This window comes from Fistularia commersonii, chromosome 11 (assembly GCF_037954325.1).
Source record: "Fistularia commersonii isolate RoL2024-O1a breed Wild chromosome 11, RoL_Fcom_v1.0, whole genome shotgun sequence".
NCBI lineage: Eukaryota > Metazoa > Chordata > Actinopteri > Syngnathiformes > Fistulariidae > Fistularia > Fistularia commersonii.
Genome location: NC_141294.1, coordinates 11,976,916 through 11,998,922, shown reverse-complemented (window position 1 = coordinate 11,998,922; position 22,007 = coordinate 11,976,916). Strand labels below are relative to the sequence as shown.

Sequence of the window (22,007 nt, the reverse complement as noted above, 5' to 3'; positions counted from 1 at the left end):
AGCATTTAGTGGAGAAGGCTCATGGAAAAAAAAAATAGCTACGCTATGCTGAGCGGGCAGCTGAAGCACAAAATCAATGCTGGGACACTGGAGTCCGACCTGTGGAGGTGGGGTTTTGTGGCAATCTTTGCCGCTAGACTACTGAGAGATGTTGGAGTCAGAGGCCAAAGGCAGCGCGCGGCTATAAAATAAGTCTGGAAGTTCTCAGTCATCCTGGTCATGGTGAATTATTGTTGAAATATTCTTGTCTAGCAACTGGACTTGAATTTCTTCACTTGAAGTTTCACCTCTCATCTGAGAGGCTTCTACAGTTCTTATGACCTCTGGGGAGTTTCTGAATATAACTGCCAGGTTTTTGGGCGGTTCTAGATCTGTCGGCTTCCTGTATAAGTGGATAAGTTGATTTGCAGAAACTAATTGTAGGGTTTTTTTTTATGCTAATGGGGTGTCGTTCATTGGAACAAAAAAGAAACAGACATTACTGTCTTCAAGCAAATGGCCTTTGTCCTCCAGGTATAGCTAGACCGCAGAGTCCTGTCCTGAAGTGTCGGCTCTCCTGTGTTGGGCTATCTGTTTGTGCAGAGGTTGTTTCGTCTGCAATGTAGACGTCATCAAAATCCTTGTGCACGTGACAGCATACACAACATTATCTTGTGTCTGGGTGGTATGTCCTTGGGGTGCATCAGTTTTTTCGCCCTGGGTATTTGTGAGGTTTGAAATGTACCGGAATATGGTGTTCTTGAAAATCCTTCGGAGTTTCTCGGAAACACCAGCAAACATGCGGTATTATGATGTTCTTCATTTGTTGTTGTTTTCCTCCTCTTCTAGAGCAGGAGGAGGTGTTTGTTGAAGAACTGTCAGAGGCAGCAGAAAGGGGAAGCTGGTAGCTCTGGTTGAGGAGAAAATATCCCTGGCACAAGGGATTCCAATATCTTGTCCTGTGCATACTGGATCTTGCAAATATCAGCAATAGCAAATATAAAAGTCAGACATCAGGTGTATTTATAATTTTTTTTTGTGAAAAATAGGATCCAACTATTTAGGGGTCTGCATTGTTTGAGTAATGAACAATACAAAACAAAAAAAAACAACACACCAAAAGTCCATAAATAAGGCTTTTAATATTTTCACAAAAAATATCAGAAAATTTGAATTTTTTTGTTTTCACAAGGTGGGGAATTCTTAATCTTATTAAAATGACATATATATCTGATTATTTTATTGAAATTTGTTTTGCTTATGAAAGACCTCTGATCACAGCACTCAGAAAGCTGTAACATTTTTGGCAGACCCTCACACAAATTAAAAACAAAACACTATCAACATCCTGGCAATGTATCTCATCATCTGATGTCATCATTTGCGTTCTCCATATCACCATGACATGTGGTATCCGGCTGACTTACATGATTCCTCTTATCCATTAGCATGTTTACAAAAGTGCTTTCATATCCATTTTTGTTCAAAATATGATCAAATTTAAGAAAATCCATTATTACTTCCAAACCACTGAATCCAATTAATTCAATGCATCTTATCGCGGTGAATTCTGATGATCTATAATATAAACTGCCCAATTTCAACCTCCAAAATCAAAATCCAAAACCCTCAGACCATGTGCTACTGCATGGTATGAAGAATCAATGGCACCTCCTTGTCACCGGTGCCCAGCAACGGGAACATGCGCTCTGTGAACTCGGACTGGCTGTGAAAACTATAAATCTCAGAGCCAGACTTGACATTGTAAAAGGACACCTGACCCTCTTCCACATCCAGGAATATGCCCACCTGACGCAGCTTCGGGGGCACCTTTACCTGCACACCATCATAAACACAAGTCATTTTATGAATAAAAATTCAAGACATCAAAAAGATATTGGAGGGTCATATCCGCTCAAAAATATATTTTTGTGCTCATACACCCTATAATGTTTGAAATGAATGATACTGTTATGGGGATTTATCTGCCTGTCTCTAAAATAAGAATTCAAAACCAATCACAAGTAAACCATATTTAGTGTATCATAAGTTTCAAAACCTTTATGTGCGCTATCAGACTTTCAGAGTCAAATCTGAGCGTGGTGAACACCTCCAATCACAATCAAGTTTTGCAACTCATCTCAACAGCGGAAGTGAAAGTGATGCAGAGCAGTGAATGTAACACTAATTTGGGAAGTCCACCTCTTTCTTTTCAATTGAGGCACCCTCAGCAGGCCCAGAGTAGATATAATGACATAATATCTGCATTGTGATTGGCTAACAAGCAATATGGCAAGTAAACACAAAATATTTATTGTGTTTTGTGTTCTTTAATATCTTTCAAAATTCATTGATTATTTTGTCTACCCTGCATATGCTGCACACAGGGTTAGGGTCACGAGTTCTTCGCCTGCCACATACTATATAGAGATGCTTTACCTACAGACAATTCAACAGCTGTATGTTATTGGACCCTGGGAGGAAGCTGGAGTTTATTTTTTAAACAAAATTATGCTAAAATATTAAGCACACCTCGATTTTAGAAGTAACGAGTCTCTGAAGGGGACATTTCGGTCTTGGAGGTAAAACAATGGCTTGCTCAGAATGTTTCAAAACGAGTTATCTTGGGCCCACTCAAATTCTAATGTATCTCCAATATAGTTTTTTTTTTTTTTTTTCCACAAAAATGACTGTTTAATATCATATAGTTTATCATCTTGCTATAATTCACCTCTGTGCAATTTTATGCATTTAAAATTAGAATTTATGTCAAAAAAAAAACAAAACAAAAAAAAAAACAGGGCTCCTCATGGCTTGACTGTCACTGTACCTTTATAAGTGGCGGGGAGGTGAGTGCCCGGAGCTGGCTGCCACTCCACCAGATGGCGTAATATCCATTTGAAGGGCTTATGTCGAACAGGCCCTTTCTCTGAGCCGACTCACTGACTACTCCAAGCTTCCAGTCCTTGCTCTCGCCAACAAGCACCTGCAGAAAAAAATACAGAGATTTTCGGTGAATACCGTCGCTTTTCTTTCTGTTGTTTCCATGTGCTTGTGGGTTGTTCTCTGACCTCCCAATAGTGACGTCCTGAGTTGAAGCCCTCCTTAGTCAGGACACAGGACCAAACATCGTATCGATGTTGACTGTTCCTGTAGAACTGTAGCTTCTCTCCTCTTTTCACTTGTTTCCGATCGTCCGATAGGATCAGGAAGGGATATGCTGTCACTGGATTCAGCGTCACATCCTCTGGAAGCAATGTTGACAGGAACTCAGATAAATCAGACGTGAGTAATTGAGAGGCTAAAACTATAATCTAAAAGAAGAACGACACTATGTTATTCATTTACACAGTGAACAGGAATAAATGTTGAGTGTTGTACAAAGAAAGCTTCAATCAATACAGCAGTATTTGCTGCACTTTAGCTCACCATGGCTGTCTGTTGCATTGAGGAACACTATCACTTTTTTGACTCAAAATATTCTTTAAACTAAAAAATATAGTGTGAGTCACACCCAGAATTGCCATACTCCATATTAAAAAAGGGGGTGACTCACCCACATAGACTCGAGCTTTCTTGTGTCCTGGAAAATAAATGTACATCACGTCCATCGTCCATAACTGTTTGGCCACAGAATTATGAATCAAAATGGAGATGGGTAAACATACCTGAGACAGTTTTGTGCTTTTTCAGATCTTAAGGAGAACAGGAAAGACTGTTAGTATTTTTTCCCCTCTAACTTTGTCTCCAAAATATTGACAGTAGATATGATAATGAGGAGATGTCTCACCCCTCCGGGACCATTGGCTCTTCTTTAAATTGGCTGCGTTTCCTCGCAGACTGAGCATGCTCTCTGCCAGCATCATATCCCCCGATGAGACTGACAGAGCACAGGTTCAAGGGAATCAGCAAAGCACAGAAGAACATAGGTGAAAATGACATGTTGAGGAGAATTCTGCTTTGAGAAGACCATGATTTTAACCCCTCTTGTAAATCAGCAGCCATCATTGGTAACATTACGGTATTGTGAGTTGGATTGAAGAGAATATGCTCCAACGAAGAGAAAGACAAATCTCTTTTTTGTATCAGATCAGTACTCCATAGTGGTTTAGGTGCATAACTACAGGCTTACAACCAGAATAATTATATAAGCAAACATTAAAAATACCATTAGAATTATCTCCCTTGATCTGAAATCAGATAACGTATTTGTTGTGTGCTGCCTCTAAATTAATAAAGTACCCAGACTGCCAAGTCCTCTATGAACCTTAAACTAACAGATGTGCATTTACTTGTCACTGCAATTAATTACTATTTTTATATTTATTATTATTTCTTTTTTGTTGTTGAAGGAGTGAAGTCTAATGTATAAATCCTGAGATCGTGGCCAATCAATGCCATACCATTGATCTGAGATACATTACTTGATGGAATTGCATATATCTTACTGCTGTTTCGGACAGAATGTGGTTTTCACTGCTCATCCAGTGCAGAGCTGAATTCAGCATTTTTTTCCACCATCTTCGCATGCATGTGCCCCATTATCCTTACATTAGACAGATAAAACATGCTATCATACTTTCTTCACAACTGCAGCGACTCACAGGATCCAGTTGAACCACGGGGGCGAGCCTGCCCCATCGTGATTTCATCCATCTTGTCCTTCACCTCAGCCAGTGAGTTCTTCACATCCCCCAACTGGAAGTGGAGAGAGAAATCCTCATCTGAGTTGTTTTGCTGTTGGTCCTCAGGAGGCGCTGCTGCATCTTCAAAACTCTGAAAGAAACCCAAAAGCACTTTGTGGACAGCGCTCCCAGTAGTGCTCAACTATAATGTCAAAGACGAATCAGCCCCCAAACAGATTCCAGTTGGAATATAATGTAACTATCATTTTCCGAGGACGATATCCACCAGATCCACCGCATTATCAGAAATGGCCTGAACTATACTGATTTGTTGTTTAGAATCAAGGGGACATTATTCAACAACAGGCAGCTTATTGGGCGAATGGATAGCGCTCACAGCAAGAAGGTCCCTGGTTCAGTTCCAGTTTTGCAAGCCCGCCACCTCCCCTGTCCTGTGTTTGTGTGGATTCTTCATTTTTTCTCAACAGTCCAAAAACATGAAATAGATTCATTGGAGACGTGTAAATGATTGAGTGTCTCAATATGTGGCCCTGTGATCGACCTGTCCAGGGTAAAACCCACCTCCCGCCCAATGGCAGCTGGGATAGACTCCAGCCCCCTCCAACAACCCTGAGCGCAGGATAAGTGTAATAGATAATGAATGAATATTCAATGAATTTCAAGGTTATTCAAATATAGTACTGGTGACATGTAAATATGTTTTGGAGGAACATACCGTCTGGGTTTCCCATTTCAAAAAAAATTATGTTGCGTAAATGTTCCAGGTAGACGTATAGAAATAGGGTTTTATAATTACTTGTCATGGTTTTAGAAACATTCAGAAAACTCAGTGTGGAGTCCTACATCATTTGTTTCCATCAATGGTTCTCAAATGGCTGATCAAAGTTGCTTTGACCTCAATGTTGCTTTGTCAACTTGTCGAATTGTTGGTTGGGTTGACTCATATTAGGCGGAATATTAGCTCTGCTCAGTAGTATTGAATCACTTCTGTTAATATCAGACACACATCTGCAAATAAAGTAAATTCCACCTTTTTAGATTAGCAAATTCTGAATTTTCCAAAAAATCTTTTAAGTATTTAAGAATGATTGAGATTCGACGTGAATCATATATATACATATTTATTTGTTATTGTTAACACTATTCATTGTTCATTCGTAGTTTTTCTACTTTTAATAACTTTTCTTGCACTTGCCACTTTCTCCTGTCGGTTTTTAATTTCCCGGCTGTGGGATGATTAAAAGGAAAATTCTATTCTATCCATTTCATTTTTACCACTTTTAACCTGCTTTAAACAAATACTGGCAGTTCCAGTTTATTCTACCCAATGTTACCCAATATTTTTTTCCATTCTATTCATCACACATTAGTCAAATTAAGGTCTACTTTATTTGGTAGAAGTGTGCTTATTCATTTTTATTTATTGTGGGAGGAAAGCTGAGAACTTGGAGGAAACCCCAACTGCGATGGGGAGAACATGCAAACTCAAACCAGGGCCTTCCCGCTGTGAGGTGTAAGCACTAACTGCTGTGCCACCGCATACCTATAGAAGACCAAATATGTTTTCATTAACTTCCAAAATTAATCACAGATGTGTTGCAATATCGTCATGCAATACAACATTCTGTGAAATGTGTAAAGTGGAAATTTCAAACATGATAAGGTTTTGGAACATTCCACAGTAAGGATACCTTGAAAAATCAAAGATCTGTTTGTGGGTCTGACAAATCAAAGACTGTGCTTCACCTGTAGGAAGGCAATGTGGTCCTGGCTAACCGCCTGGAGCTCCAGGGCGGCCCTCCTCTCCATTAGCTGGCTAAGCTCTATCTCCAGGCGATCCACGAGCCGACCTCCCCTTGCCATCCTGGCATCAAGCTGATCTTGGATCCCGCCAACCACCTGTGAGCGAATCCTCTCCAGAGCGCAGGATGCCTCATTCAGCAGCTCTTCCACCTCATTTCGTTCTCCTTCTGCATAGTTCTGATGGACAAACACTAAATTAACACCATGAGACAAGGGACTGAGGCCCATGGGTCTCCAACAAAAATTCAATGAACTCTTATTCAAATATGCAATATAAACATATTAAATCAAAAGATGGTAAGTTAATATGATATAAAATATTTAAAGATATATCAATGTGAATTTAATTGACTCTGGTCATTTGCTATTTTTTTAGTGGGTTTATAATCATGTTTTGTTGATGTTTGACTCATGTCTTTTCTCTTTTTGAAAGAACAAGCCAAATTAGTAGAGGAAAGGAAACTAAATCATTAAGAAATTGCGATTTTAATTTTACCACAAAAAAGGCATTGGTTTGCAAGAAATTAATAAAACTTAAAAAAAGAAGTACACACGAGTGCCACTAAATGATACCCAATGAGCAATTTGGGTGTTAAGATTATTCTTTTCTTTAAAAATGGATGAAATAATGACATTAATAAAACGTAGATTCATGAGACTACAAGATTAGGATTAATCATTAGATTAAGGACAAAAAGAACTAATTTTCTCTCATCAACTACCTTTAGTTCCAGAGCTGTCTATATGTGGTGTCACATTAATATTTATCCATGCTTTCATACAAACTGATAAAATATGGTTTAACTTTTGGTTCATACTAGGATTCTATTAAAAATGTGGCGGGATTTTTGAAGTCTGACCTTGACTCCTTCCAGTTTTGTCTTTAGCTCGCTCACATGGATCTCCTTCTCTTTGATGCGGTTCAGGATATCTTGCTCCATTTTTGCAACACGTTTCTGATAGGTGGGTGAGAGAAGTCCTGTGATTGGCTAAAAATGTCTGAACAAACAGGAAATGTAGCAGCAATTGCTACCTGTTTGCTAAGTCGCTCCGTCTGAACAGATACAGTTTTGTGGGTCCGATGATCCCCCAGGACGCAGATAGCGCAGATACATTGATGACATGTGCGGCAGAACACCTTAGGACACACAACAGGTAAGGGATTAACAAATTACCCATTACACTGAGGACCAGCACATCTACTGTTAGCAATTTAATGCATGATTTTAGATAAAAGAGTCACATGAAGCTTTGCTTGAATTGAACATGAGAGTGCAGCTCTTGATTTTAGTGTATGCGCCCTTGCTGAACCTAACTCCACAGGTCATTAGAACTGAAGAAGCCTCTCGGATTAGGGTTGAAACGTCTTCAAGTGAGGAAATTCAAGTTTCCACAACAAGAAGTGTTCACCATGACCTGGATGACTGAGAACCTCGACGGATGGAATGTGCTTCTCCTCACCTCCATCAAACGACGGTGTATCGAGCAGGTTCGACCCCTCAGGGCCTCTTGGGGGTCCATTAGTGGGTGTTTGGCGTAGAAGGGTGTGTTGTGATGCGGTTGCAAGTGCTCGCTGCAGTAGGAGGCAGTGCAGGTGAGGCAGGAACTGACAGCTGGCTGTTTGATTCCTGTACAGATGTCACACCACACCACCTCTTCCCCTGCTGCCTGAGCCACAAATGCATCAGTACTTCCTGTGTGAGCTCCAGATGTTCCATCATCCAGAGAGCCTTCCCAGGACTGAACGAACGATTCGACCACGCCATAGCGAGCCAGTTTGTATTGGTTGGAAATGTGTGCGAAGACTTTGTTGATGCTGAGTTGAGGACGCTGGTCAAACTGACGCTTACAGAGTGGACAGGTGCAGATGGTGCTGGATGCCCAGTAACCGCCAATGCATACCTGCAGGTATACAACAAGCCAATCATAAGGGGGAAAGGACAGAAAAGCATCCAAGAAGACATGTGCAGAAAGGTTGGGCGGTCAAATTCTTTCATGATCTACTCTGACATGCAAGTGTCACTTCGGTAGAAGGAAGTCCTATACTCATTGTTGTGTGATGAAAGGCATCTGGTGTAAAACTTGTGCCAAAGCCAAACATGCAACTCACACCTACGACTTTCATACTGGATTGGTTGAAGCCCAGTTTAACAACAATCGCATACTGGTGCTGATAACCTACAGGGTACCAGTGGAAATTGGCCCACTGTGGGTCAAAGTACAAGGAAGGTGTGTGTAGAAGCTGAGAGAGAAGAGGAGAGGCCAAAGTCTGGGACTGAGAATTTCTGGAGTGAATTATATGAAGTGATGCAGAATATCCCCAGGGGTGAGAGAGAGTGGTAATTGGTGCAGGCAATAGGGGTGATGAAGAAGTGACAGACAGGTTTGGTATCAGGGTCAGAACACAGAGGGGCAGATAGTGGTGCAGTTTACAAAAAGGATGGAAATGGCTGTAACAAATCTCTTTTTCCAAAAGAGACTCACATGTAGACTACATCTTGTATAGATGATGTAATCTGAGGGAAAGGAGTGACTGCAAGGTGAGAGTGTAGCCCGACAGTATCCAATGGTGGTTTATGGGGTAAGTCTGTTGACAAGAAAGATGAAGCGGACAAAGATAGAGTAGAGGATGAGATGTTGGAGGAATGTTTGAGAAATGGTCTTGGTGGTCAGGGAGACCTTCCAGATAACTCCAGCTAATGTGATCAGAGAGACAGGTAGGAGAGTACTTGCTGTGTCATCTGAAAGGAAAGTAGCTCAGGGGACTTGGTGATGGAATGAGAAAGTGCAGAAGTAAATGCAGAGTAAGATGTTAGACAAGAAGTGGGACAATGAGGGGACTGAAGAGAACAGACAGGAGTACAGGGAGATACAGCATACGGTAAAGGTAGACAAAGCAAAGACCAAACAAAGGGCATATGAGGACTTGTGTGATAGGTTGGAAAGTAATGAGGGAGTGAATGATTTATATAGGTTGGCAAAACAAAGAGATAGAGATTGGAAGGACGTGCAGAAGGTTCAGGTAATCATGGAGAGAAGGATATGTATTGACAGGTGATAGATGACTGATGGAAGATAGAAAGAGCAATTTGAAGAGCTGATGAATGACAAATATTAGTGAGATGGGTAGAAGAAATAACTATTATGGATCATGAAGTAGCAGAGATTAGTTAAGGTGAAGTGAGGAAAGCATTGAAGAGGATGAAGACTGGAGAGTTGGTCTAGAATAGATGATATACCTGAGAAGGTGTGGAAATGTCTAGGACAGGCGGCAGTAGAGTTCCTGTTTTATTGATTATTCAACAGAATCTGAGTGACAAGATGCCTAAGGAATGGAAAAGGAGAGTGATGATCATTTTTGCAAGTCATCAACTTTTGCAAGTTGATGACCCATACTGTAATGGGAAAAATATTTGCCCCATGTCCGCCGCTTAATTAACTGGCCACCTCATAAAGAAGTCGATATATGGAGTGTTCTTCCTGTCCTGTGCCACTGTGAACCAACATCTCCTGATTGTGACCTTCAAGATGGTGCCTCCTCTCTATGCATAAAAACCTACTCTCACTGTGTGTTCTTTGTACTCCTGCAGACTACTCTTTACTCTGTGAGACCCGTACATTTTGGGGCCTCAAAATAAATATGAGACTATCCTGACCGTTCTTTGTCAGTCACCGACTTTCTTAGAGAAGCCGCCAGAAGGAAAGAACATTTCGAAGACAATACAATGAAGTTGTGTGAAAGATGAGTGAAAACTAGACTGACAACAGAAATCAGAATTTTGTGTGCAGTAGTTTACAGATGCAGTATTTGCATTAACAATGCTGGAAGAAAAGCAAAGAAGGTCAGAGGGAGCTGCATTGTGCCCTTGTCGACCTAGGAAAAACATATGACAGGATGCTGAGAGAGGAACTCCGGTACTATGCGAGGAAGTCTGGAGTGACAGAGAAGTAAGTTAGGTGAAGATAAAGAATGGGTAGGATTTTAAGTACTAAGGGTCAACATCCCAGAGCAATGAAGATTGTTGAAAATAGGTGAAGAAAAGTGTCAGGAGTGATGTGTGATAAAGAAGTATCAGCCAGAATGAAAGTAAAAGTGTACAAAACAGTATTGAGACCCGCCATGCTGTATAGTTTAGAGACAGTGGCGTTGAGGTAAAGACAGGAGGCAGAGCTGGAGGTAGTGGAGATGAAGAAGTTGAGGTTCTCTTTGGGAGTGACGAGGATTGACAGGATCAGGAATGAGTCCATCAGAGGGACAGCACCAGTCTATTATTTCACCGATAAGGTGAGAGAAGCCAGACCGAGATGGTTCGGCCATGTAGAGGAGGGGTTGGGAATATACTGGTAGAAGGATGCTAGGGTCAGAACTGCCAGGTAGGAAACCTTGAGGAAGACCAAAGGGAAGATTTATGTATATAGTGACAGAGGACATGAAGTTAGTTGGTGTGAGAGAAGAGGATACAGAGAATACAGTTAGATGGAGGAGGTGGATTCGCTGTGAAGGGACTGAAGGGAAAAGTCAAAAGGAGGATCTTTTACATCGTGTAGATTAACTTAATGGGTATTGTTTTCTTTTGTTGTAATGGTGTCAAACGTTTTGTTTTTTCATTTTGCCAACACCATACTACCCAAAAGTTAAACAGAAAGAAATAAGTATGTATATGAAATCTTGAAAAGAAAAAAAGTAAATTTACAAGAATAAATAGTCTGAAGTTAGTAAAGTTAGTAAGTTACAAGAAATTAGGAAAAAAAAGGTCAACGATTTGAAGAAAATAATTTATATTGCCTTTTTCAAGAAATCTAACAACCAGAAAGATGTTTAAAATCATTTGAGAATTATATTTGTTGAATGTTATGTCATAGCTGCTCTGGCAGATGGCTTCCATGTTTAGGCGTGTAAGAGGCATAAGGGGAACCTGGCAGAAGTTGTGTCCGCAGGGTGTTGAGACGGGATCGCTGAACAGGTCCAGACAGATGGAGCAGGTCAGCTCCTGCTCCGAGAGGAGCTCTTGTGTTGGTGCTGCCTCCGCCATTGTGACCCTATTCCAGAGGGTATGAGACCTGAGATGAATCTGAGAACCCACAGGACAGACAAAGCCACCTTCAGAGGACTTAACACCACCAAGTGAACACAAATCAGGAGATAATGACTTAATTCCATGTTTGATTGTAAACTTAAAAAAAAAAAAATAGCATTTTTAATTTGACCAAATTCAACTGAAGTGGATTCACCTCGACACCTCTGCCGCGAACCTCTGATATTTTGAACGATCATTAACATACAAGAAATCAGACTCATCATCACCATTTTGATCTGAAAATACATTTCAGTATAATTTGGGATACATGTGAGCTATTTGCCAACTGCCAAGAGTACATAAAAAAACACTTACAGAAATTAGCTGAAAAAATTGAGTTAAAAAAATTAACAGATAAAAATATCTGAAAATTCATTCATTATCAAAAAAAAAAAAAAAAAAAAAATCACAAAAATTTCAGGTGATTAAAAGTTAAAAAAACAACAAAAATAAAACGGACAGCGCGACGGTGTTCACTTCAAGTAAGTTGAACAAAAGGAGGAAGTAGTCCAACAACATTCCAGTCAAATGGAAAGAAGGCAGGAGGCAGAAAGGTGAGTCCTGGGCGCATGCGTCTCTAGCTGTGGGCTCACTGGCACGGCAGGCAGCAGTTCAAGTCTTTGACAGAAGAACTCTCTACAGTTCTTGAGCAGGTGTGTGAAAATGGAGTGAGGGGTGGGGCTCGCACAACCATTCAAGCTCTTGATTGGCTGATTATTGTTCTTGCAAAGATTTGACAGTTTTCTTAGTTAAACAAACAGGGAACAGAGGTGATTTTGGCCAGATGGTGAGTGAATAAAACAGCCAGGTGATGTAGCTATGAATAAAAATACACATGAATATATACATATAACCAGAACCACAGGATTCTGCTACGAGATCCACTAAAAAAAGTCCTTTCACTTATTACTTGTATTAAAATAATTGTGATTGGTCAATATATAAACACCCCAGAGAAGGGGAAACAAAATGTTTTCAATTTTGAGGGGTGAACTTGAACTGTCCTTTTGGTGTAACATTGCACAATCGGGGAGTGGATAATCCTTGAGGTTGTGTGGGAATCACCCTCTTCCACGTAGTTTAACATACCGGATGTGACCTCTGACCTCAGCCCTAGAAAGCGTGTTCTGAATCCTCAGAGACTTAATTAAGGTCACTGACTGATGAGGAGAGGCTGTGAGGAGGATATATCATCCCTATATTATCTCAATAGAGGGACAGTCGTTTAGTTGTCTTGTACCTGCGTTGGAAGGTTGAACTTTCTCTAATTTAATACAAAATGTAATAGAAAGATGTGGCAATTTTTGGGATGATCGACGCCCAAAAGCCCATTGTACTATGATGTTGATGTGACACATTGAGAATATATATATGAAATTCTGAGCAATTTTCATGGGGCTAAATTCAAATGTCACACTAATCCTTGTGTCATTTTTGGCTGACACTATTTCTGAAAATAAAGAATTGCTATTTTAGCACTAAACAAATGAACAAAAACCAAAATAAACCAAGAACACTTACCAAACTCGCACACGTATACCCTAGGACCATGCAAAAAAGCAATACAAATAAAATATATGATTGTAAATGAAAACCTGTTTGAAACAAGTAAAAAATGACAGATTATGAGAAATGAGTCATTTGACAATGTAGATTGTACTTCTAAGTATGGCGCCACTGTTTACTTGGCATCCTTGCAGATTTCTTCAGTTATTCTTCACCTTTTCATTATGTTTTTCTGCCTAATTAAATAATGAACTTCTTACCTTAAAAATAATTCATAAATGAAAAAATACACATTTGATTGTTAAAGGGTGGCCTAATGCAAACAAGCAAACAGATGATAAAAAATTAGACAAAAAAAAAAAATGAAAGTGAAGAAAAGGCTGTTTCCTTGTCTTGATGAATTTTCAGATTTTAAAGTGAATGCCAACCAAAGTACTTCTCTATATAAGTATCGCTGTGGTGCAAAATCACTTCTGCAGTTTACTAAGAATTCAGAAAATGAAGTTGGTCACATTTTCAAAATCAAATGATAAGGCCAAATTTGTTTTGCCAGTCTACGGTAAGCAATGTCATCTTCTCCTCCCACATTTTAGCAGGTTTAAAACTCAAATGTATAGAAACAAGACAACATGGGAAAACTAATGTGTTAAGATTTGTATTATTGTGGAAATTAAATTCTAAAATGTAGTGAAAACATATTCCATTTCAGATCGTCAGAGTTAAGCAGTTTGAGAATTTCTTACCTTCCTACCTGTCCGTGTGTCTCTGACTCAGCCGGAAACTCTGGTTTCTGGTAGTTTGTGATGTCAGAAAGGGGGCATAGACAGAGAAGACTGACAAGACGGAGCACATTCTCGCTTTGACCTGGAGAGACCTGCTGGAGTTGCCATCTTATTTGACAACTGCTTGAAAGAGGTGGCAAGAATGGACGTTTAGCATAGCTTAGCATAGCAATAGAACTGGAAACAGGTTACCGGTAGTCTAATATAGCAGAACACAGTACCTCTTTTCCGGGTTTATACTAACAGGTATTTTTTACATGAGATTATCAGGATTTTAAGGTGATAGATGTACTTTCAAACTGTGGTTAAGAGCCAACAGTCCAGGGTTCACTGACTGTTTTCAAAAATCTAAATGACCCTACATTACATGATATATATATAGAACATACTATTAAGTGTTGAAAATTGAAAGAGAAATATTTTTTTGATACTTTGCATTTTGTTGAGTCAAAACTCCAGGAAAGTTATGAAGTACGTCATTTGAGACATTGCCTTCTAGGCTTCCATTCACAAAACTTCCTGAGACAGTCACTAGAAATGTCAGCTCACTTTAAAAACAAAAGATATTTTTCCATGGATGATTGGGCACAGAGGCATTACTGACATTTCATGTCTATCCAAGTGTTACTTACCCTTTTCATTTTGACTAGTTGCAAAAACTAAAAATGAATCCCCTTCTATTCATCTTATGCTTATCCCAAAAACTTTTTGTTAGATCAGTGTCCCATGGCTGTGCTGTACTAGACAATGTGTGACTGATGCACATTCATCTGCCCACATTTAATTTATTTCCCACATGTTTTGCGAAAATTAATGAAAATTACTAGAAATCATACTCGCACTTTGAATTGATTTATTTGAACAGAAAGGACATAAGAAGCAGAGGAAAAAAAAACAAAAAAAAACAGGCCCAGATCTGGCATCTCTGCAGACGTCGCAGGGACTTCTTTTGAATCCCCAAAGTGAACGTGTCCATCGTTTGGTTGTCATACCTCACACGGCTGCCTGTTTTTGTCCAAACATTATCTGTGAAGTCAATAAATTCTCATAGCAAGCAAGCCTGCTTTCTGTGATTCTGTCCAGTGGCAACACAAAAACCCATGGGTGTTTTTCTGGTTGACGTTGGCATTCAGGGGATGATACGGATGTTCCTTTTTATTCCAAGAGCAGTTCTGACAGAGTGCAGAGGCATCGGGAGGTGTCATCTTGTCTATTCTTGTCCTATTCAGAAGCTCTTGTAATGAAGCAACCTGAACACACACACACACACACATTTAGTATAGTAGGAAAAATCCATTTTATCTTTAGTGTCAGAAACTCTTGAGAGAAAAAGAGAAAATGACATATTTAAAAAATTATTACCGGATGAATTATTATCTTAAAAATAAGTAATTCACCTAAAAATAGCAAGATATTATCTGAATATTTTCAGACTAGTTAGACTAGTTGTAAATTCTTTGTAAGTGGAAGAATTGAAAAGGGAGATGAAACTATTTGATCAATTACTCGAGGCCATCAAGGAAATGCGTGAGGCAGTCTGACCTGTAGAGGGGGGCATGTCCCTTGTTGTTAGCCACCGAGAAGAAACCACTGTGGGGGGAAAAGTCGAGGCAGGAAGCTCGATAAATGACCTTCCTCTTTGAGACAGGGAAGTTGGAGAAGACCGTGAGGCTGGGCAAGTGAACCTGAGAGAGATGACAATGCCATTAGTATCATCGGCGATATCCTTGTCGCGTGCAATATTCTCATCCACCTCACCAGCCGTACTGCCTCATCCTCAGCCCGGGAGGCGATTGCCAGAATCTCTGAGGCGGGGTTGAAGGTCATCGACGTGGCCGGAGTCAGAAGGTTCATCACGGCTTTGAGAGGCTTGGGATTAGACAAGCTTTGGCATGCCGCCTGGGAATAAATGTTGACCACTCCTGCCTGGGACCTGGAACAGAGGACAGATTGAAATTCCCACATCGTTTCACCACCATTTAGAAAAAGAATTGATTAAAATCCCAATGACTTACGGACTAACCTATAAAAAAAAATGGCTTTGGTTTTAAAATACAGCTCCCTGTGCATTCATTTCATTGTCCATTTATGAAACTTATGCCAGGAAGGATGGCCTGTCCTTTTGAGTTTATGTTAAAATGTAAAAAGTTTTATTTATATATAGCCTCTATTTTAGGCTTTGAAGCCAAAAGGCTGTGAGTAGATCTGAACTGATGGGTCGTGTCTTACCCACAAGCAAGGTACTGCCCATTCTGGGATGCTGCGATAGACGTTCCTCTCACACAACCGTCATCCAAGAACCTGTTAAGGCAACGGCTGCTGCGCAAATCCCACACATATACTTCGCCTTCCTCTGTATGGACAACACAAAAACATGCAGATACAGCGGAGGGCACATTATTGAGGTCTAGAGACAGTTGCATTGATCAAGAGACAGAGGCATTGAGGAAAAGACAGGAAGAAGAGCTGGAGGAGACAAAAATGTTGAGGTTCTCTTTGGGAGTGGCGAGGATGGAGAGGATCTGGAGTGAGTCCATCAGAAGGGCAGCACATGTTAGATGTTTTGGAGATAGTCAGACTGAGATGGTTTGGGCATGTGCAGAGGAGGGATAGTGAAAATATGGTAAGAAGGAGGTTGGAATTACCAGACAGAAGGCCTAGAAGAAGACCAGAGCTATTATGGATGAAGTGAAAGAGATGTGAAGTAGTTGGTCTAAGAGGATAGGGTAAGATAGAGTAAGCTATTATACTGCCATATTAGCTGTGGCAACCCCAGAAGGGAGCAGCCGAAAGTAGGGAGAAAGAAGAAGATCACAAACTTGTCATGAGTTGAACTCACCTGAGTTGGAAAATATCTTGCTACCATCTGGACTGAAAGCCACATTGCAGACATTACCGTTCATCTTCATACTACGGACTAATTCCTTTGTCTGAAAACAAACACACACACACACTACATTATATAATTGCTACGCTTCCAATCCAAAACAACCTGCTATTTTTTGTGGATGTCTTGATTGTTATATTTTCCATTGATCTCTTTTTGCCAAGTTGGGTCCATTATATACCCAGGAAAGTTTTTATCTGTTTGGATTTATGCAAAGGCTGCAGGAGGAGTATTCATATGTCCAAGGCAAATTAAATCAAAAGATTCCTCGAAAAGAAGCTCAACATTACTTTATCATTAAGTTAAATAATATCATCACATCAGTCCATTTTATGTATGTTTAAACTTCAAATCTTTTTTTCCATAGGTCCATTTTTGGAGGCTCGACAGTCAAAGAGAGACTCACTTTAAGTGTAAGTAGGTGCAGGTATCCGTTGGTCCCTGTCAATAACAGCAAATCCCCCTCAGGACACACCGAGAACTCCTTCACTCTGGTTTCATGCAGACCTGGATGCAAATGCGTGGACACCATCAGCGGAAGGATGAGGCATGATTAGCCATGGCGAGGCTATTTGAACTTCTGAGATGGAATTGGTGAATGCGAGCCTTACCCCTGACAGCGTGGACAGGCGTGACTCGGCCCTCGATCATGTTGTACATGTAGAACATCTTGTTCTTGAGGCCGGTGGCGATCACCGTCTCCCCGTCTTTGCTGAACTGAGCTTTGTGAACTGGGAAATTATCTAGGTGGATACTCTGGATCTTAGAGTTCATCTTCCCGTCCACCTGTGAAAAAATCCAAACAAAAGCCACGGCATCAACACACCTGGAGTGTCACATACACCCACAATGTTGAACACCGTTATATCTGACTACCTGGAAGAGAGATAGCGAATGATCCAGGCCAGCTGTCAAAATAACTTGAGCGGACGGGTGGAACTGGACTGTGGTCAGCCTGCCATCTGACGGACGAGCGCTGTTAGCATTTAGACACTTCTTCATCTGTTGAATCAAGCATGGAAAACTTTTTATCAGAATTGCTGGACTTTTAACAGGCTATGTTATACATTTCAGCATGCTAAATTAACATTGCAAGAGTGCCTGATGAGGCAAAAATCACTGGTTGGTTGTTAATTGTGACTTATTCTGCTGTGATTTAATCGCAATAAATGTATCAGCAATTTAAAAAAACAAACATTGAGGTAAGTGGCACAAAGTAACCTATCTGCAACAGGGAAATGTATCAAATTTTTAAATACTAAACTGGGAAATTTCAGACATGTCCTGTTGAACTTCTCACCTGGATATTTTTCAATTTGGAAGACACAAGAATGTCCATTTCATGTTTTGTTACTTTACCCCTCATTGTTCTGACAATTTCTCGGCCAATCAAAATTGTAAATGCTTTTAAAATTATTTATTTTGATAGTTTTATTAATTTGTTTTCTACTCTGTCAGGTTTGTTCTCATCAATTTTTAAGAAAAGTTCTTGCCAATTGTCAATTTGCTTATTCTTCTAACTTATTTTCAGGTGAAACTTTTTGGATAAAACCTTTTTCATTTGCTTTACCTTTTCGCGTTTTTATTCCATTGGCTAATTTTGAAATCCCTTATTTCAAATTGAGGCCTCAAGATAATTATGTTACTTACTCTGAGGATGCCACTGCACAGACTGTCTGAGGACATCACAAAGGTCCCTGTTCTCCTCATCAGGTCATCATCTTCATCCTCTTCCTCCTCATCATCCTCTGTGCAAAAAAAGAACAATAAACATCAAAATGACCTGGTATGATTTTCCTTAAACAAGGGAGAGTCAGAAATCTTGTATCTACCTGGTACCATCTTCTTCTTTTTGCTACTACTGGCCCATGATGGAGCTCCGCCCATTGACTTCTGGAAGCTGGAACGTATCAGTAATAACGTTGGTGCGCGTGTGTTTGTTTATGTTTAGGAGCGTTTAGTGCACGTGAGTATGTACTTACTGTTCTCTCATCCTCTGTTGTAGTTTCTGTTTGGTCATTTTTGACTCCGACTCTCCTTTCATCAGGTTTTTACGGAAACGGTGCTTCATGTCCACCCTGTGACAGTGACATGCAATAAAAACTTTGGATTGGGTTGGTATCGTGTGAGGCAAGATCACACTTCTCATTCACCTGGTCTCCTAGGGATTGTGCACAATGTCCTTTGCGTGGGGGCTCTGTCTCATACTTACTCTTCCTCCAGCTCGTCATCCTCATCCACCCAGACAGGCTTTTTCGCTGGCGGAGGCTGCTGCTCAGTGTCGCTCTCGTCCTCTGACTGGCCCGACTTGCCATCGTCGTCCAAAAGCACTCCAGATCGCTGCATGTCCCCTTGCTACATGTCAATCAAATATTTTTGGTATTTATTTCATGTTGGAGCAGAGACACGGAATGTTTATCAGTAACAAGTGCCTCTTGCTATTCAATGTGATGTTTGCAGAAATAAATGCGTGTGCAGTTCAATGGCTATTATCTCCAAAGCAACTGGGATGTGATCATTTCTTCACAAACAATATGAAATGTGAAGTCACAGATCCTGTGGATAGTACTCTGACAGTGTGGGTTAGACGTGCAAGGAACCCTCTCACTCTCAAAATACAGTGACAATAACTGCTGTATGTCTGACAGTCACGTTCCCCTTCAAGGTAGAAAAAAGTCAAGTTAGGAAGATTAGACCTGCTTTCTTTTTTAATTGTTTTCATGTATTTACCCGTTAAAGGTTAAGAAAAACTTCATGTTCAGTAGTACAAGAACTGAACAGTGAAGCAATAAAAAGGGTAATGTTCAATTGTATTTGGAATTGGTGAGAAGTGAATACACTGAAAGCAAGAGTATGATGACAGTATTATTTACCATTCCAAAACTTAAGACATGGACAACTCGGGCGAAGAAAAGTGTAAGGTGTGAAGGAGAGGTATCAGTCGGATTGAAAGGAGAGGTGAACAAGATGGTGGTGAGACCAGCACCGATGAATGGTTTAGAGACAGTGAGGAAGAAACAGAGGGGGAAGCTTGAGGTAGCAGAGATAAACATTACTTTTTCTATGGGAGTGACAAGGACGGAGGATCGGGAATCAGTCCGTCGGATGTACAAGCACATTTGAGATGTTCGGGAGATCCTTCCTGCTTATTGTCGATTGGCAAGACTTTACCTCGGCCAGTTTTTCTAGAAGCTCATCCTCGGCGCCGAACACTAGCTTTTCCAACGCTTTAGCCCGAAGATCACTTTCACCCAGGATTGACATTTTGTTGATGTTTCTTCGCCGCATCTTCTCCTCGGCCGTGTAAGGCTCGATTGATCGTGGTTTCTTTGGACTTTTCGCTTTCTCCTTCCTTCGCGGGTGCTGGCTAATGTCCGTCATGTCGGCCAACGTCTCTGCAGAGTCTGTTGAACTGAGCCACTAAACCATAAAAGTCAAGAAAACCGATGCTTGCTTGCGCACACTGCAGCTAACTATAGCAAACACATGTGGCGAGAAATGTTTCGGAGGAAGTGACGTCACACACTTCCGGGAAACTGGCCCCTCCCACTTTTTTGTGTTCTTCTTTGGTATCAAAAAGACGCGTGCCGTAACTCGTGAGCGCCATCTAGTGCCGAATTAGCTCGCAACTCAAACTCTGGCCAACTTGTTTCCATTTCACGCTCCTTCCCACCACTCCTGCTCTGCTCCGCCACAAACTACCGCAGGACCCCTCACAGCTGCTGGTCCAGATAAAGGAATCCTCAACACTGGAGAGGGGCGTGTTTAAGGCTGTACTATTACAAGCAGGGTAGGGGGTCGACTTTTTGAAATTTTGAGTACAAAACATAAAATAAAAGACCAACTACAACAATTACAAAGTTTATTTATTTTAATGAGCATGTCCCGGCATCAGTGGTATATGTATTAAAATTGCAGAAATATATTTCATATAAATTTATACAAAATATTTTCTCTCCCTTCCTTGCTCACACACACACACACACACACACACACACACACACACACACACAGACACACACACGCACACACACGAACAACACACACACACAGACAAACACACAGACACACACACACACACACACAAACACACAAATACACAAATACACACAAGGAAATATACACAGACACACATACAAATACACACACACGTACACACACATACAAATACGCACATACACACAAGGAAATATATACACACAGACACACATACAAATACACACACACGTACACACACATACACACAAGGAAATATATACACACGCACATACAAATACACACACACGTACACACACATACACATACACACATACACACATACACAAATACACACACACAGATACACAAGGAAATATACACGCACACACATACAAATACACACACATACACACACACACATACACAAATACACACACACACATACACAAGGAAATACACACGCACACACATACACAAATACACACACATACACGCACACACACACACACACAAGGAAATTTACACGCACACACATACACAAATACACACACATACACGCACACACACACACACACACACACACACACACAAATACACACACGTACACACACACAAACAAATACACACACATACACACAAGTACACACACACACACACAAATACACACACGTACACACACACAAACAAATACACACACATACACACAAGTACACACACACACACACACACACACACAAACACACAAACACACAAACACACAACACACACACACACACACACACACACACACACACACACACACACACACACACACACACACACACACACACATACATATTGTAGCGTTCTGTCTGGGAAACTCCCGGGTGACGGTAAAACGTCTGTATAATGAGCCATATCTGTTATTGGCCACAATTCCAGGTAAAAACCCCAGAAATCATTACACCCCAAACCACACCCACAATATTCTCGGCAACCCCCAAATTACACAGAAAACGAGTATCAACATAAACACCCACATTCGTGACTCGCCACAATATGTAATATATGCATAAATGTATGTATTGTTATACATTACAAATTCGAAGGTATAGCCTTATGTCCCCTTTATTCAGGAAGCGATGTTTTCCCACATTTCAAGTACGTTTTTTTAATGATTTTCAGATCATTTTTTCCACTTTTTGATTAAATATTACTGCAAGATGTTATTATTAAATGCAATACGTCATCTGAACGCTCATATGGGAAGTTACTGGCAATTTAACTACAATGAGAGAACAATTATGAATAATAATGAACAATAATTTAATGATGCTCTTTTTTCTCTCTCTCTCTCTCTCTCATCATT

At 40.4% G+C, this 22,007-nt stretch overlaps 2 protein-coding genes across 3 annotated transcripts; both read right to left on the bottom strand.

Moving 5' to 3' along the window:
* Positions 1–1,103: 1,103 nt before the first annotated feature.
* On the bottom strand, positions 1,104–13,782 carry btr30 (bloodthirsty-related gene family, member 30). Of its 2 annotated transcripts, none has more exons than XM_086154958.1 (13): positions 13,756–13,782; positions 11,345–11,500; positions 7,890–8,330; positions 7,462–7,566; positions 7,289–7,384; positions 6,372–6,605; positions 4,584–4,755; positions 3,770–3,859; positions 3,648–3,674; positions 3,536–3,562; positions 3,051–3,226; positions 2,810–2,965; positions 1,104–1,815 (listed from the first exon to the last, which is right to left on the bottom strand). In XM_086154958.1, the coding sequence occupies exons 2-13, from the start codon at positions 11,459–11,461 to the stop codon at positions 1,621–1,623; spliced, it is 1,836 nt and encodes a 611-aa protein (XP_086011084.1). In that variant the 5' UTR covers positions 11,462–11,500; positions 13,756–13,782; the 3' UTR covers positions 1,104–1,620. The 2 variants fall into 2 exon arrangements, with proteins under 2 accessions (XP_086011084.1, XP_086011085.1); XM_086154959.1 differs by lacking the exon at positions 13,756–13,782 and adding an exon at positions 11,822–11,940.
* An 842-nt stretch (positions 13,783–14,624) lies between these two features.
* Positions 14,625–20,202, bottom strand: utp18 (UTP18 small subunit processome component). The gene is made up of 13 exons (XM_086155881.1): positions 19,853–20,202; positions 18,894–19,036; positions 18,664–18,759; positions 18,514–18,581; positions 18,332–18,429; positions 17,558–17,683; positions 17,293–17,467; positions 17,088–17,188; positions 16,634–16,724; positions 16,024–16,147; positions 15,553–15,727; positions 15,337–15,479; positions 14,625–15,044 (listed from the first exon to the last, which is right to left on the bottom strand). Exons 1-13 carry the CDS (start codon positions 20,060–20,062, stop codon positions 15,020–15,022), a joined length of 1,575 nt encoding a protein of 524 aa, XP_086012007.1. The 5' UTR covers positions 20,063–20,202; the 3' UTR covers positions 14,625–15,019.
* Positions 20,203–22,007: the final 1,805 nt, after the last annotated feature.